General features: G+C 42.6%; 1 protein-coding gene across 5 annotated transcripts in view; it reads left to right on the top strand.

The window, feature by feature from the left end:
- The first annotated feature begins 415 nt into the window (after window positions 1-415).
- The window catches only part of PPP2R1B (protein phosphatase 2 scaffold subunit Abeta), a 38935-nt gene continuing 22071 nt past the window's right edge, over window positions 416-17279 (top strand). For 2 of the 5 annotated variants that reach the window (XM_073020962.1, XM_008020813.3), the window contains exons 1-10: window positions 416-562; window positions 1417-1507; window positions 1907-2007; window positions 5755-5987; window positions 6865-7012; window positions 10565-10720; window positions 10917-11031; window positions 11439-11509; window positions 12434-12568; window positions 13389-13562. In XM_073020962.1, coding sequence (XP_072877063.1) covers window positions 449-562; window positions 1417-1507; window positions 1907-2007; window positions 5755-5987; window positions 6865-7012; window positions 10565-10720; window positions 10917-11031; window positions 11439-11509; window positions 12434-12568; window positions 13389-13562 — 1338 coding nt within the window. In that variant the 5' untranslated portion in view covers window positions 416-448. Of the gene's footprint in view, window positions 563-1416; window positions 1508-1906; window positions 2008-5754; window positions 5988-6017; window positions 6033-6864; window positions 7013-10564; window positions 10721-10916; window positions 11032-11438; window positions 11510-12433; window positions 12569-13388; window positions 13563-17279 lie in introns of those variants that run through there. The other 3 variants (XM_008020816.3, XM_008020817.3, XM_073020964.1) reach the window with 2 other exon arrangements.

The raw sequence follows: 17279 nt of genomic DNA, 5'->3' as shown, positions 1-17279 counted from the left end.
TCAGGGCCAGGATGAAGTCAGGGGAGGTGCTAAAGTCTTTTTCCTCCTGGCCTCGGGCACTCTCTTTGGTCCGCCTGAGTCTTAAGAGGGCACAGCCCGGATCACTCAGGTAGGTCCCTGACCCCTTCAGACTACAACGAGCCGGATGAATCCCTGTCCCTGTTTCTTTCGGCTGGGGAAAGGACGCAGGGGTTCCATTCGCTTTCTCAGCCCACCCGTCTTTTTGAGTTCAGACCTACAACTCCTGCAGTGGGGGTCGGAAGGGAGTCTTAATCATCAGGACAGAAACTCAACTCCCCAGCCTCTGCTAAGCCCGCGTGGCGGCCTTCTTCCCTGCTGCCAGGGCGCGGGGCGGGGCTTGGGCGCGGGGAGGGGGCGGGGCCTGGGCGCGGGGCGGGGCCTGGGCGCGAGGCGGGAGGTGGTGACCTGCAGCAGGAGGAGAAAGAACATGGCGGGCGCATCGGGGCTCGGGACCGGCCCAGGAGCAGCGGGGGGAGATGGAGATGATTCGCTATACCCAATCGCGGTTTTAATCGACGAGCTCCGCAATGAAGACGTGCAGGTACTGGACTGAGGCCGGGGAGCCGAGGCGAGACCGACTGGTCGCGTGGTAGAGAAGGGGGAAGGCCTGCGCCGCGGTGGGGGTGGCCGGGGTACTGAATGAGCCGGACTCGTAGCAGAAACTTGAAGGGGAGGCAGGGAAAGCTCTGCGAGGGGCTGTGGTGACACGCCTCGACCCTCCCGGGGACCTCTCTAGTACCCCTGCTTCGGACCCCCAAGGGGTCCGCCCGGAGCCTTGCCTTTCCAGGGCGGTTGTCGGGGAACCCGCTTCCCGCCTGGGCGCCCTATCCGGACCGCGAGGTGGCCGCGCCTGGTAGACGAGGGAGCTGGAGAAGCGCAGTGCCTGGCCGAGACGGGGCTGGAGCGGCTGAGGGGCGCAGGATGCCCAGAAGCCCTTTGAAGTGCCTCGGAATCCCTTCATCTGGGCTTGGAACTGGCTCGTCTTGTTGGGTAGAAAGAGGGGGTGGGATGGCCGATTAACCTGGACGAGTCGTAGTATCAGCTCTGCGGGAACTTTTCTTTGAAACCACAGGCGTTGTATTCAACCGTTTCACCTGCTTCACCACTGCCAAAGTCCTCTCTTTTTAAGATTATCTTACTTCCTGGGTGTTGTATTGTCTTTCATTCATTTCTCTTCCGGGCCCTTCTGAGTGTTTCTCCTAGGAAATCTTCCGCCGGCTAGTGAGGCCGAGTTACACTCCGTCCTATGGAGGTTCCTTAACAGTAAAATCTAAGTAAAAGGTTATCTTCGTTCTTACCCCTGTGTCATTATTTCACCTGTTAGCACCTTTTGTCTTTTGATCTAAATTCAACCGTTTCTTTACATTTTTCTTCTTTCTACTTTCTTTTCTGAAGCTCCGACTCAACAGTATTAAGAAGTTATCAACAATTGCCCTAGCACTTGGAGTAGAAAGGACGCGAAGTGAATTGTTGCCATTCCTTACAGGTATGTGAATCTTTGTTTAAAGAAAGGCAGGGACATTCCATTTTCCAGGGACTTTCGACACTGACTTTTTTAAGAGTTTGTTACCCACATTAAAATGAGCCAGGTGCTTTCTGTGCAAAAGAAACAGAACAGAGGATATTATTAGTTGTAGTTAGATATATTCAAACATCAACCATTTAGCTGTTGGGAAAGTAATTGATATGGGAGTATGAATTTCTAATTCGTTGTGCAAAACAGATCTAGGAAGATGGTTGATTGAGGAGAAGGAAGAAAATGCTGTTAGAATTTTGACTGGGCCACCTTACCGGTCGCATAGTGAATCTGTTCCTAGTTTTGTGTCAGTGTCCAGCTATGTGAGAGCTATCCATGTTGATGAGTCCCTGTTGTTGTCCCTTCCAGATACAATTTATGATGAAGATGAGGTACTATTAGCTCTTGCTGAGCAGCTGGGAAATTTCACTGGCCTAGTGGGAGGTCCTGACTTTGCCCACTGTCTGCTGGTGAGTATTTATAAGCTGCCTACCCTCCTAGAACTTTTGCAGTATAAATGATACACAGTTTGGTGATAGACACACTGCAGCATTTTTTATGCAGATCTTTTTATGGGCAGATAGTCATGTTAGTCATTGAGAGAAGAAATACTATAGGTACTTTGGACTCAACCCCTTTTTTTTCTGTGAATAAGAGAACTTCGTCCTTCTTTTCTGCATCTGTAGACTTACTAGTTTAGATGGAGGTAGAAAAAGGATTTGATTGTTTTAATGGTTCCCCCGCATGATGTTGGAAACCTTAATTCTCACCTGGCAGCATTTTGCTTTGTCAATTGTAACTTTTGCTTCTGACTTTCTGAGTTTGATGAATTTGGTTCAATTTAATTGACATTTGTTAAGAGTCTACTTTATCAGACATATCGTAATTTACAATGTTAATGTTGAAGAAGACCAATGTGAGGGGGCTTGGTGGCACAAGCCTGTAGTACCAGCTACTCAGGAGGCTGAGATGGGAGGATCACTTGAGCCCAGGAGTTTGAATTCAGCCTGGGCAACATAGTGAGATCCCCATCACTTAAAAAAAAAGAAAATGACCACCAAAGTGAATTGAATGAGGTCCCTTGCCTTTATGTGTCAGCAAATAATTACTGTGCAGTCTTAAATGGAAAGATGTAAGTACCTACAAAATACCCTACCCACGTAATAGAGGGGAGAAAGGGATTCACTCAGGGTGACCAGGGAAGACCTTGGGAGATGATGTCTAAACTAGGTTTTAAAGGATGACCAGGAATTCAACAGATGGACAAGGTAGGAATGTATGCGTCAGGGCTTTCAATACTGGGTAGTAATACTGATTCTGGTGATTTCTATCTCTAGTTCTGGTTTTTCCATGGAACTCCTGAGGTAGATTGATTAATAGATAAGTATGAATATATAGATATAGATACATATATTTCTATGTATACAGGCCTATGCTTTTTTCTACTTGAATGTCAAACAGGTATTTCAAACTTAACATACACAAAACAAAACTTAGCTTTATCCCCCAAATACACTTCTCATTTAGTTGTTCCACTTAAGTAAATGGTATCACTGTCTTCCCAGTTGGACAAGCCAAAACCTAGAATATATTCTTGAATTCTCCCACATCTAATCCATTAGTAATTCCTATAGAGTCTACGTATATTTCAAATCAGTCCACTTTCTTCCATCCCTCCTATTACCAGCCTAGTCCAGACCGTCATCTTTCCTCTAGATTGCTGTAGTAGCTTCCTAACAATGCTTTCCACTCGTCTCTCACCCGACCCTTACAGTTCACATCACCCAGCAGATGGCTCACTCTCTGCCATAGCTCTTAGAAAATCCAAATTCTGTACCTTAGCTTATAAGGCTTTTTATGACCTGCCTCTGTAGGATTATCATATGCGCAGTGGTACTGCATGAGAAGAGGTCACAGTAGCCAGGGACAGAGTGCAAAAGGCCTTGATAATCTCTTACATTCACATTGGTCATCTTTCTGTTCTTTGAACTAACCTAGCTTATTATTCCCTTAAGACCTTTGCCCTAGGTCTTCCCTCTAATGAAAAGCTCTTTCAAGCTTTCTGTGCCTGGCTCCTTGTCATTCACGGATCTACTTCAATGCATCTCCTCAGGGAGGTTTTCCCCAACCACTCAACTTGAAATAGCCTCCCAGTCATCCCTTACCACATCATCCTACTCCTTTTTTCTATAGAGTATTCATCACCGTTTACCTGTTTTCTTGATTGATTGTTGTCTTACTCCATTAGAATGTAAATACCACTAGAGTGAGGAAGCTTGTCTGCTTTGTTTCTTCTGTGTCCGCAATGCTAGATACAACAATAATCATGTATTGAGAAAATGAATTTCAGAGGCTTGGAAGCATGAAACAGACTGGGTTCAAAACTGCTGGAGTGTGGCTGGGTGTGGTGGCTCACACCTGTAATCCTTGCCTTGGGAGGGCAAGCAGCAGGAGGATTGCTTGAGGCCAGGAGTTCAAGACCAGCCTGGGCAACATAGTGAGACCTCAACTCTTAAAAAAAAAAAATAGCTGGGCATGGTGGCATGTGTCTGTAGTCCTAGCTACTCGGGAGGTTGAGGCAGAAGGACAGAGTCTGAGGCCGCACTGAACCATGATTGTGCCACTGCACTTAGCCTGGGCAACAGAGCAAGACCCTGTCTCTTAAAAAAAAAAAAAAGAACTGCTGGAATGTGAAGTGTTGAGGTTGGGTAGGCAGAGTGGTCATCAAGGGCCAGGCAGAGTTCAAATCAAGAGACCACTCATAAGCAATTCTCAGGAGCATGGCCTCATCCTGTAGTAATGATAGCTATTATCCAGTGTTACTGCAGGAGAGGGGGTTACAGTAGGCAGGGGACAGATCATGAAATGCCTTGGCAAGTGAGAAACAGTATCTTTTTAATGGGTTTCTGAAATACCTTCTAGGAAAGCTGAATACTGTGTACCTGTGTGTATCAAACAATTTTTAAAATATATTATTAGACACACTTCTTTAACTCATTATGCTTCTGTTTCATTCTTGGTTAGTTCTATATGTGGGTTTTATGCTTTAAAAATCTGTAGCTCATGGCATGTGTAGAATCTGCCTGGACTACATGCAAACTCAGTAAGGCAGAGGTTCAGAGAGCCAGCCTGTTTACACTTTTTACTAGGCCATGCCATATTCAGTTACTGCTCCTAATCCGGATCATCCACCCTGTTTGGCCTCTTCTATTTCTAAAGCTGTAAGCAAAGTGTCCTACCATCTCTGTACTTTTCTTTTCTTTTCTTTTTTTTTTTTTTTGAGACTCTGTCACCCAGGCTCAAGTGCAGTGGCACAATCTCAGCTCACTGCAACCTCCGCCTCCCGGGTTCAAGCGATTCTCATGCCTCAGCCTCCTGAGTAGCTGAGATTACAGGCATGTGCCACCATGTCTGGGTAATTTTTGTATTTTTTGGTAGAGACAGGGTTCCATCATGTTGGCCAGGCTGGTCTCGAACTCCTGACCTCAGTGATCTGCCCACCTTGGCCTCCCGAAGCCTGGGATTACAAGCGTGAGCCACCTTGCCTGGCCTGTCTCTGTAGTTTTCACTTGATTGTTCTGTCAGAAACTCCTTCCTGCCCTATGGCTAATGGAAAGTTGCTGAATGTGTTCTTCCTGCCCTATGGCTAATGGAAAGTTGCTGAATGTGTTCTGAAAAAAGCAATTTTGTACTCAGCATTTTGTAGGTTGGATAAAAGGATGGAATGGAGATGGTGGATAAACATTGCTTGCACCTCTGGGAGTGGTAGAATGATACTGAAAAGGCGGTGGACTCAGTGACCTGACAAGCTGTTATCCTGTATTTGTGGTGCCTAATGTTGGTCATATTTTTGTACTTACTCTTGAGGAAATATACAGGATCCTGTCTGAATTTGGCTGTATATCTTTTAAACCTAGTGATTCAGCTCACAGTAATATTAATATTGTGTCAAGTCTCTTATACTGTGTCATTTGTAGACACCATCTGGGAATTGCCATCTGGGACACGAGAGCTTGGCTTTTCTACAGAAGTCGTGTCTTCAGGTTGGCCGCACCATATGTTATCACTGTGTGAGCTGAAAGTAACCATTTGGTATGATGCAGCTAACATTCTGGTTACGTGTACCACCTCCCTTCAGTCACTTTAAAAGGTGATTATCTGTTTCTAATCTGATTCAATAAGTTTTCTTCTCTGGTTTTCCTTTTTAATCCATTCAGCCTCCTTTGGAAAATCTGGCAACTGTGGAAGAGACTGTTGTTCGTGACAAGGCTGTAGAGTCCCTGAGACAGATCTCCCAGGAGCATACTCCTGTTGCTCTGGAAGCTTATTTTGTACCTCTGGTGAAACGCCTAGCAAGTGGGGATTGGTTCACCTCTCGCACATCTGCATGTGGTTTGTTCAGCGTTTGCTATCCCCGGGCATCAAATGCTGTTAAAGCAGAAATCAGACAGTAAGCTCTGGTGTTTTTTTGCTTTGTTCAAGCAGAAATCAGACAGTAAGCTATTAGTTATTTGGGATTACTGGGGACTTGTAGCTGACAGTTTACATAGTACATTGTAACCAATGAGTGGCTGATACTAGGATAGTAGGTTTTACGACATCTTTTTTTTTTTTTTTTTTTTTTTTTTAAGAGAGAAGGTCTTGCTCTGTTGCGCAGGCTGGAGTGCGGTGGCATAATCATAGCTCACTGCAACCTTGAACTCTTGTGCTTAAGTGATCCTCCAGCCTCAGCCTCCAGGTAGCTAGGACTGCTGACATAACACCACTGCGTCTGGCTAATTTTTAAAAATTTTTTCTGGCTGGGTGTAGTGGCTGATGCTTGTAATCCCAGCACTTTGAGAGGTTGAGGTGGGAGGATTGCCTGAGCTCAGGAGTTCAAGACTACCTTGAGCAACATAGTGAGACCTTGTCTCGACTAAAAAGAAAAAAGAAATTAGCTGGGCATGGTGGGACCCGCCTGTATTCCTGCTACTCAGAAGGCTGAGGTGGGAGGTTCAGTTGAGCTCCCCACAACAAAAAAAAATATTTTTTGGGTATAGATAGGTTCTTGCTATGTTGCCCAGTCTGCTTTCAATTCCTGGCCTCAAGCAATCCTCCTACCTGGGCCTCCCAGTGTGCTTTGATTACAGGTGTGAGGGACCATGTCTGGCCTGTGATGTCATTTTTTATTATTCAGTTGAATATGTTTTATTTTTGTTACTTCTATGACTAGAAGCCTAGTCACTGATTATTGTAAGATAAAACCTCTAATAGTCTGTCCCTGTGTATGGGGGCAGGTTTAGTCAGTGTTATTTGATGGGAAATACCTTCATTGTTTTATGTTGCAGGCAGTTCCGTTCCTTGTGCTCAGATGACACACCAATGGTGCGACGTGCTGCTGCTTCCAAATTGGGTGAATTTGCAAAAGTTTTGGAATTAGACAGTGTGAAAAGTGAAATTGTTCCACTCTTCACTAATCTAGCTTCAGATGAACAGGTAAACTAACTCTTAGTATTTAAGGGACACAGATATGCTCCTTTCCTCTAAATTTTCAGAATTTCTTTGAGGAGTTTTAGTTTTCTTGTTAGGATTCTTTTTGCACAATTAGTGCTGATTCTGGCCTGGTTAAAGTGTAACATGCTCACCTCAGTGTTCTTATGGTTCTTTCTTAACCAGACCATGATTTCTCTCTTATATTAGCAGCTGTTAAAAGAGTGGGGAGTCAGAGAGGAAATGGGAGCCATAATTAGAAAGGAAGACCAAAGCTGCTTGGAGGGTAACATACCTTTGGGAATTGCTGGCTGTATTGTAATATGAGGGAGTAGTGTTTCCTGGAATTTTTGACTTTTCAGATAAATAAGCTTAGAATGTGTTAGGAAAGCTATTTGACCCTCTGCTTCCTCTATAGTAGTGTATGGGATTACTTCACATGATCGTATTTAATTCCGAAGATCTAGGTCTCTTTGGTGTAGAAATAACAATAAAACTAGCAAACATGTAAATGAAGTACTTAATTTTTCTCTGCCTTTAAGTAGTTATTTGTATTAAGTAATTCAGTCCTTACAACAGCCCCATGAGATAGCCCATTTTACACATTAGAAAACAAAGGCACAGAAAGTTTAAGTAACTTGCTCAAGTTTGCATAGTGCAGTCAGAATGAATCTAGGTGGTTTGGCTCCAGAATTTGTGCCCTTCACAGCTAGACTGTACTGCTGCTCTGTAATGGTGCTTAGGAGGATAAGCTCCCAGAGTTCCTGGACTCCAGAAGGGTCCTTTTGGGCTTTTAATTTGCTTGTTACCTGCCTTAAGATCGCTTCATGTGTATAGGACCACAAGCCCCAGGACACATACTAATGAGTCTCATTTTCAGATCCTAAATCTAAAGATCCAAATCCTATTTTCAAAATAATTTTAAAAATTTATTTGAATTTTTATTCTAAGTGTACAAAAATAAATGTATAACTTAATGAACTATTATAAGGTAATACCAGCTTGTTAACTATCACCTATGATAGGAGACACCACTTTGACAGCCACTATCCCAGAATCCCTCCATGGATTCCCTTTCAAACACAATCTCTTCCTTCCTCCTCCACTTGCCACTCTGTTTCTTTAAGAGTACATTATCCTAACTTTTATGATAAGTACAGCCTTAGTTTTATTTGCTTTTTTTTTTTTTTTTTTTTTTTTGGACAGAGTCTCACTCTGTCATCAGGCTGGAGTGCAGTGGCGCAATCTTGGCTCTCTGCAACCTCTACCTCCCGGGTTCAAGCGATTCTCCTGCCTCAGCCTCCTGAGTATCTGGGAGTACAGGTGCATGCCACCACGCCCAGCTAACTTTTGTATTTTTAGTAGAGACGGGGTTTCACCATGTTGGCCAGGATGGTCTCGATCTCTTGACCTCGTGATCTGCCCACCTTGGCCTCCCAAAGTGCTGGGATTACAGGTGTGAGCCACCACACCTGACCAGAGAAGTAATTTTTTAACACATATGTATTAGCTTATATTTCAGTAGTTGATTAGCAGCCCCATGATTTAGCATCATTTTTGAAATCCAAAAATATCTGTGTAGTCGCTACCAAGAACTTAGCCCTGCCTTTTTTAGCCTGTGCACTTGCATACAGAGGAGTGTGTGTGTCTTTGGCATTTAGTCAGTTATTGTTGATATACAGTTTTTAAGATATGTAATATTTTGGAAGTTGGAGTCACTGTTAATGTCTCTCAAGTGTATGTATGTGTATATACATAACTGTTACTGTACATACTTAAAATATTTTACCTATTTCTCCTGGGTGCTAATGTTTACATGTATTAAGATTCTACCTATATATGTATAATATACAAGTCTACAGTCTCAGTTTCTACTTTCTCATTGATTTTTCTTTTTTTTTCGGGTTTTTTTTTTTTGAGTTGTAGTCTTGCTGTGTCACCCAGGCTGGAGTGCAGTGGCGTGATCTCGGCTCACTGCAGCCTCTGCCTCCTGGGTTCAAGCAATTCTGCTGCCTCAGCCTCCTGAGTATCAGGGATTACAGGCACATGCCACCATGCCTGGCTAATTTTTGTATTTTTAGTAGAGATGGGGTTTCACCATGTTGGCCAGGCTGGTGTTGAACTCCTGACCTCAGGTGATCCACCTGCCTTGGCCTCCCAAAGTGCTGGGATTACAGGCATGAGCCACCACGCCTGGCCCCTCATTGATTTGTCTTAATTGTGTATTTTCCACTTGATCAAAGGACATAGGTGTCACGCTGACCTTGGTTGTTTACATTTGGAAAGTTGAGTTCATTAATCCCATACTTTTCTAATTTCTCTGTTTTTCTAGCCACAGCTTCCTCAAAGTTTATTCTGTCCTTGATCTTCAACATTTAAATCCAACTGATTTTTGTTTTTGATTTCTAACTTTTAATTGTTCTGTGTATTTCTTTCCAAGTCATCATGTTATGCTGCCTACACTCCTGTTACTGCCACCCTGATCTGAGTTTTTTGAAAACTGAGCTTCCTAAGTGATTTCCTTTACTCTTATTCTCTACCTTTGTCCTAATCTGTTATAAATAACTTGTACAAGTATTCTTTTCATTTTTATCCCTCAACTTTCTATTATAGTAAGGCTTTCAAGGCATCATTAAAATGTTTTGTTTTTTTTTTTTTCCAAATTTAAAAATTTTCATTTCCTTTTCCTTCATAGAAACTCGGCATTCTAGCCAAGGTAATTACTTTGCTGTTTACTCATAGTACAAAGTCATTTCTATCTTTATGACTTCAACATGCCATTTCAGGCAAAGGGAGCAGCTCTTTCTTTTTTTTTTTTGAGACAGAGTCTCACTCTGTCGCCCAGGCTGGAGTGCAGTGGCGCAATCTCGGCTCACTGCAAGCTCCGCCTCCCAGGTTCACATCATTCTCTTGCCTTAGCCTCCCGAGTAGCTGGGACTACAGGCGCCCGCCACCATGCTCAGCTAATTTTCTGTATTTTTAGTAGAGACGGGGTTTCACCGTGTTAGCCAGGATGGTCTTGATCTCCTCATCTCGTGATCTGCCTGCCTCAGCCTCCCAAAATGCTGGCATTACAGGCGTGAGCCATTGCGCCCCGCCAGGAGCAGCTCTTTCAAGATGTAAATACATGGCCAGGCGTGGTGGCTTGTGCTTGTAATCCTAGCACTATGGGAGGCCAAGGTGGGTGGATCATTTGAGGTCAGGAGTTTGAGACCAGCCTGGCCAACATGGTGAAACTCTGTCTCTACTAAAAATACAAAAATTAACTGGGCATGGTGGTGCATGCCTGTAATCCCAGCTACTCAGGAGACTGAGGCAGGAGAATTGCTTCAGCCTGGGAGGCAGAGGTTGCAATGAGCCGAGATTGTGCCACTGCACTCCAATCTGGGTGACAGAGTGAGACCCTGTCTCAAAAAAAAAAAAAGATGTCAAGACAAGAAACTATATAAGGTGCGGCAGTCGTGGTGGTGTTTATTTTTTTAAACACCCTCACCACCCCACAGCAGTTCCCCATGGGTCTCGGTAAATGTCTGAATTACAGAAATTTTGTTCCTTTAGGATTCAGTGCGCCTCCTAGCTGTGGAAGCTTGTGTCAGTATTGCCCAGTTATTGTCTCAGGATGACCTTGAGACTTTGGTGATGCCTACACTTCGACAAGCAGCAGAAGATAAATCTTGGCGAGTTCGCTATATGGTGGCTGACAAATTTTCAGAGGTAAAATGATCATTTTTAGGTACTAAGGAAATAAACCTGAACACCCACAGATTTGCTGTCGTACCCAAAGTTTCTGAATTCTTTTCAATGGGAAGTGTTGTGGCAAAAATATGTACTTACAGATTGCACAGTTTTGTTTTGTTCTTGTTAATTCTTTTGTTATTATACATTAAAACCCGTTCAAATTCTTTTATAGCTCCAGAAAGCCATGGGTCCTAAAATCACCTTAAATGACCTCATCCCCGCCTTTCAGAACCTACTTAAAGACTGTGAAGCTGAAGTCCGGGCGGCTGCTGCCCACAAAGTAAAAGGTTAAGGAGTTCAATTTATGTTGGAACATGTGTTGTTCATTTTGGTGCATTTCTTTTTAGTGAATTTTGCATGTTGTTTGTTCTAGAATATGTTTTTAAAATACATAGGGATGTTTTCAGTGTGTGGAAATGTCACATTGTCACATAAAGATAATCCCTTTATGTTTAAAACCAATAAATCATTTTGTCTTGTTTTTGTAAAAGAAAATGCTTTTCAGATTGGATTGGTGTGATATGCAATGGGATAAGGATTTCATGAAAAAAGTTTATTTAGAACAAGAGCTATTTTCCTTATTTGCTTAAACATATAATGTAATTGAAATTGTTGATAAACTGGTTAAATGTCCTCATTTGGCTCTTTGTAAATGGCCCTGTGAAAGCATTCTTTTTTTCTATTTATCTTTTAGAACTTGGTGAGAACTTGCCCATTGAAGATAGAGAGACCATAATTATGAATCAGATTCTGCCCTATATAAAGGTAAACCTGACTTTAGTTTATTTTGTTTCACTCTGATTTGCATAAAGGTAAACCTTAATCTCATTTTTTTTGTTTGTTTGTTTACCTTAAAGCTTTTTGAGTTTAAAGGTTGATAGGGAATGAATGGGGAAGATGTGTTAATGTGCAACATTGTTATTTATCACTTATTAGCCTATTGTAGTTGTAAAATGCTCTTTGGTGCGTAGGTTTATGTTACCTAACTAGTAGTCTGAGGAAACATTATCAACTAATCAATATTGAAATAGTGCTGTCTTTAAATTCCTTGGGGTCGGGCATGGTGGTGCATGCCTGTAATCCAAGCACTTTGGGAGGCTGAGGTGGGAGGATTTCTTGAGCCCAGGAGTTTGAGACCAGCCTGGGCAACATAGTGAGACCCCATTGCTACAAAAAATACAAAAATGAGTTGAGCCTGGTGGCATGCACCTGTAGTACCAGCTACTTGGGAGTCTGAGGTGGGAGGACTGCTTGAGCCCAGGAGGTTGAGATGGCAGTGAGCTATGATCATGCCACTGCTCTCTAGCCTAGGTGACAGGGTGAGACCCTGTCTCAAAAAAAAAAAATTCAGGCCATCTTGGTGGCTTACACCTGTAGTCCCAGCACTTTGAGAGGCCAAGGTAAGAGGATTGCATGAACCCAGAAGTTCAAGACCAGCCCTGGCAATATACTGAGAACCTGTCTCTACAAAAAATAAAAAAAATTAGCCAAGCCTGGTGGTGCATGTCTGTAGACCCAGCTACTCTGGAGGCTGAAGTGCTCGAGCTGGGAGGTTGAGGCTGCAGTGAGCCAAGGTCACACCACTGCACTCCAGCCTGGGCAACAGAGCAAGACTCTGTCTCCCAGAACAATGGTATGGAAGTTTCTGTTGTCTTGTAATAAAGGCTTTTAATTTTGATTTTATTTTAGGAATTAGTATCCGATACCAATCAACATGTCAAATCGGCTCTAGCTTCTGTAATTATGGGATTGTCTACTATTTTGGGCAAAGAGAATACCATTGAACATCTTCTACCTCTTTTTTTAGCTCAGTTAAAGGATGAGGTGGGTCTTGCTTTATGTTCTGTTGCCTTTGGTAGTGATTTGATTTGATTTGATTTTGGTTTGGGGTTTCACTAAAATAGAACCCCCAAAAAGAAAATGGATAAAAAAATCATAACTTATTTTAAACCAATGACAACACCTGTGATTTTGGTTACAGGGTTATAGGTTCCTCAGAAAGTGGGCACAAGGACCCATTAAAGTAAATCTAGAAATGTTTATCACCTTCACCTGACTTTTGTTTTATACTTCCTGGTTCCTTTAAAGCGAATGTGTCTTTGTTTAAAAAGTTTATTTTATTCGAGTTTAAATATAGTATCCAAAATTATAATGATACCTAATATTTACTGAGTAATTACTGCGTGCCAGGCATGAGCCTTAGTGCTTTGCATATATTTTTACATGTAATTCTCACAACAATCCTATGAGTTAGGTCTTATTATTCCATTTTACAGATGAGAAAGCTGAGGCCCAGAATGTTAAAGTAACTTGAGCAAAGTCTTTCAACAATGGCAGATCTGAAATTTGAGAGCATCTGATTTAATTCCAGAGATTATGCTCTTTACCATCTTATAGACTTTTCTTGTAGTCATTAGTCTTACAGACTTTTCATTGAAATTTCTGATTAAGATCATTTATGTTCCTTGAGTTATTTATGTACTCTCTATTATTTCTTCAAGATTATCCTTTTTTTTTTTTCACCTGAGTCAGTACTTTGTAATTTTAAAACTTACTTAGCAGTTTTTATCTTATCCTGACAGGAGACTGTTGGGCACAGTACTTGATTTTTATATGTGGTCTTTTGGGGCTTGTGTGCTTGCAGTGTCCTGAAGTTCGTTTGAATATCATCTCCAATTTGGATTGTGTAAATGAAGTGATTGGAATCCGTCAGCTCTCTCAGTCTCTCCTTCCTGCCATAGTGGAGCTGGCTGAAGATGCCAAATGGAGGGTCCGGCTGGCCATCATTGAGTATATGCCACTGCTGGCAGGCCAGCTGGTGAGTATGTGTTGCTCCATGAACTGCAGGGTAGTGTCAAATAGTGACAATTTACCATGGCAAGTAGGAGGCCTAGTAGCCTGTATGTTTACGTTTGTTTAGATGCATGAAAGTATGGCCTTGTTCTTGTTACCTATGGGATGGTTTTTATGTTTATTAGTGCATACATTTCTTTTTTTTTAAGATGGAGTTTCACTCTTGTTCCCCAGGCTGGAGTGCAATGGTGCGATCTCAGCTCACTGCAACTTCTGCCTCCTGGATTTAAGCGATTCTCCTGCATCAGCCTCCCAAGTAGCTGGGATTACAGGAATGTGCCACCACACCCAGCTAATTTTGTATTTTTAGTAGAGATGGGGTTTTACCACATTGGTCAGGCTGGTCTTGAATTCCTGACCTCAGGTGATTCACCCACCTTGGCATTCCAAAGTGCTGGGATTACAGGTGTGAGCCCCTGTACCCGGCCTATTAGTGCATAAATTATAGGTTGAGTATCCCTCATCTAAATATGCTTGGGACCAGCATTTTTGGGACCAGAAGTGGATTTTGGAGTATTTGTGTTATAAATACTTACTGGTTGAGCATCCCAAATTCAAAAATCCAAAGTCCAGAATGCTCCAATGAGCATTTCCTTTGAGCATCATATTGGTGCTCAAAAAGTTTTGGAGTTTGGAGCATTTCACATTTTGAATTTTTGGATTTGGGATGCTCAGTCTGTATTACAGAAACATATTTCACCTCATCACCACCGAAAAACAAAGCCATAGAATAATAAGATCAGTTTCTTGGCATATATAATGTAAATTTTATAATATTTAATGCCTTTGTGACTTAAGAAATATTTAACTGAGAAGAAAAGGGATTATGGTTTTAGGATAAGTCTGATGTGACTTTTGCTCAAGGAAACTTCCCTGTTTGCCTTGTATTCTAAGTAAAATGTCCCTAGGTACCACTTGCCCTACATTCTGATTAAAGGGAGGTGAGGAATCACCATATAAAAAAGAAGTACTGAAAGGCCGGGCACAGTGGCTGACACCTGTAAACCCAGCACTTTGGGAGGCAGAGGCAGGTGAATCACTTGAGGCCAGGAGTTCCAGACCAGCCTGGCCAACATGGTGAAACCCCATCTCTACTAAAAATATAAAAATTAGCTGAACACGGAGGTACATGCCTGTAATCCCAGCTACTTGGGAGGCTGAGGCAGGAGAATCACTTGAACCCAGGAGGCGAAGGCTGCAGTGAGCCAAGATCATGCTACTACACTCCAGCCTGGGCAACAGAGTGAAACTTTGTGTCAAAAAAAAAAAAGTTAGTATTTTGGTCAAAATCCACATTATCACATTATCTGTTACTGTTTGAGTGTCATGATTAGTTTTACCCTAACTAATCCTGTGTTAGATAAAATTTCAAAGCTGGGTTTTATAGCCATATCCTTTCCTTTTTTTGAGTAGGTGACCTTGACTTTTCTAAGTTTGATGTACCTTTATCCCTGTTGGTAGCACTTATTACAGAGTATTGTAATTGTCTCTTACAGTCTAGTTGGAGAGATGGGTGATCTCTCAATGGTAACCTAACATAGTGCCCATAATTAATTAGGCACTTAACATTTTTTATTTTGGGGAGGCAGGGTCTTGCTGTTGCCCAGGCTGGGGGGCAGGGTCTTGCTGTTGCCCAGGCTGGTCTCAAACTCGTGGCCTCAAACGATCTTCCTGCCTCAGCCTCCTGAGTAGCTGATAATAGGCATGAGCCACTATGCATGGCCAACATTTGTTGATTGTTGAGTATTTTTTGAGAAAGGTGTGTCAGTTTACTATTGATATCACTACAATTTGTTTCCCCTTCCTCATTCCCACTTCCATTCCTTTCAGGTCACGGCATATGGAATTTGTTTTTTCTTTTCTTGAACCCTTGAATTTGTATTGTTAATGTTAGTACATTTAGTTTATGAACATGCATTATGTGAATGTCTGTGGCATTATATGTTTTATAAAATTGAAAGTATCCGATTCTTTGAAAAGGATACCAGACATATTAGTGCATAGTGAATGGGATCAGGTGAAGTTAATTTGTCATCCTTTTCCTCTGTCACTCTGAAGTGCTATGAGCATCTTCTCTTCACTGGTGATTGTCGTGGATCTACTCTTCAGAGTGGAGAGGAGCAGTGGTTAACTGATTTGCTGAAGACCAAAACTGTCTGGAAGACAGGCTGCATTTTAGTACCATTTCTTTTAACCTCTGCTCCTTCTAGACCTGGAAAGTTTCCCAGGGTTGCTAGCTCTATAGAGAGCAGTGTGAAAACAAGGCAGATGGTGTCTTTGGCTGACTTACACCTGTCTGGCAGGGGTAACATGCCTCAGTCATGAACATTTTGCTTTACAATTTTAACTGCTTGTTAGTATATATATTCTCCTTAATTTTTCTTTATCTCTAAATGTTTTTATATCAGATAGTCAATTTATAAAATTCTCTCAAGACTTTATGTATGACCTGGCTTGTGGACCATGGTAAGTAAGTATAAAATTAAACTGCAAAAACTGGAAAGTAGGCCAGGCATAGTGGCTCGCGCTTGTAATCCCAGCACTTTGGGAGGCCGAGGTGGGTGGATCACGTGAGGTCAGGAGTTCGAGACTGGCCTGACCAACATGGTGAAACCCCATCTTTACTATATAAAAGATTAGCCAGATGTGGTAGTGGGCGCCTGTTACTTGGGAGGCTACTTGGGAGGCTGAGGCAGGAGAATCACTTGAACCCAGGAGGCGGAGCTTGCAGTGAGCTGACATTGCGCCGCCGCACTCCAGCCTGGGTGACAGAGAGAGATTCTGTCTCAACAACAACAACAAACTGGAAAATAAAGATTAATTAAAACTGAAGGAAAATTCTCAACCTGAAATGAAAAAGAAATCTTGGCTGACGTAATCTAAGTGTATGCCAAAATTAGTTCATTAACATCTTTTAATACAAAGCAATTTTGGGCCGGGTGCAGTGGTTCATGCCTGTAATCCCAGCACTTTGGGAGGCTGAGGCGGATGGATCACTTGAGTCAGAAGTTAAGAGACCATCCTGGCCAACATGGTGCAACCCCGTCTCTACTAAAAATGCAAAATTAGCTGGGCGTGTGCTGCACGCCTGTAATCCCGGCTACTTGAAAGGCTGAGGCAGGAGAATCACCTGAACCCAGAAGGTGGAGGTTGCAGTGAGCTGAGATAGTGTCACTGTTCTCCAGCCTGGGCAATAGAGTGAGACTGTGTCTCAAACAAAACAAAACAAAACAAACACTATTTTGTCTTAATAACTGTTTTCAAAGCACTGAAACCTTATATTACCTCTGTTTATTTAAAATATTGAATCACCGTCAGGAACTTCTTAGAGTTCAAAGAAGCAAGACTGTAAACGTGTAGACCCCAGAAAGGAGGCACTAGGAACGTATATGTCACAGCATTCTCCCATGTGGTGTGGAAGCCCCAGGGTGAGAGGACTGTGTAAATTGGCTCCCGGAGCCCATCCCCAACCTGTTGACCGTTGGGAGGAACAGGGCTGGGAGAGCAAGCCATGCCTGGGCTATATCCCCTGTAGTCCTGGGCCTGCTTTATTCTCCCTCCAGGGCTTTCTCCTGTTGTCTCAAAAATACTGTCTTTAATTGGGGATATCTCTGTGTCTTGAGGTCAGTTGCTTTATCGCTAAGGATTTGTCATAATAGTAACCAAAAAGGGAAGACAATTG

Source organism: Chlorocebus sabaeus, chromosome 1 (genome assembly GCF_047675955.1).
Source record: "Chlorocebus sabaeus isolate Y175 chromosome 1, mChlSab1.0.hap1, whole genome shotgun sequence".
NCBI classification, from domain to species: Eukaryota; Metazoa; Chordata; class Mammalia; order Primates; family Cercopithecidae; genus Chlorocebus; species Chlorocebus sabaeus.
The sequence above is the reverse complement of the archived record's forward strand: the minus strand, read 5'-3'. Positions and strand labels throughout refer to the sequence as shown.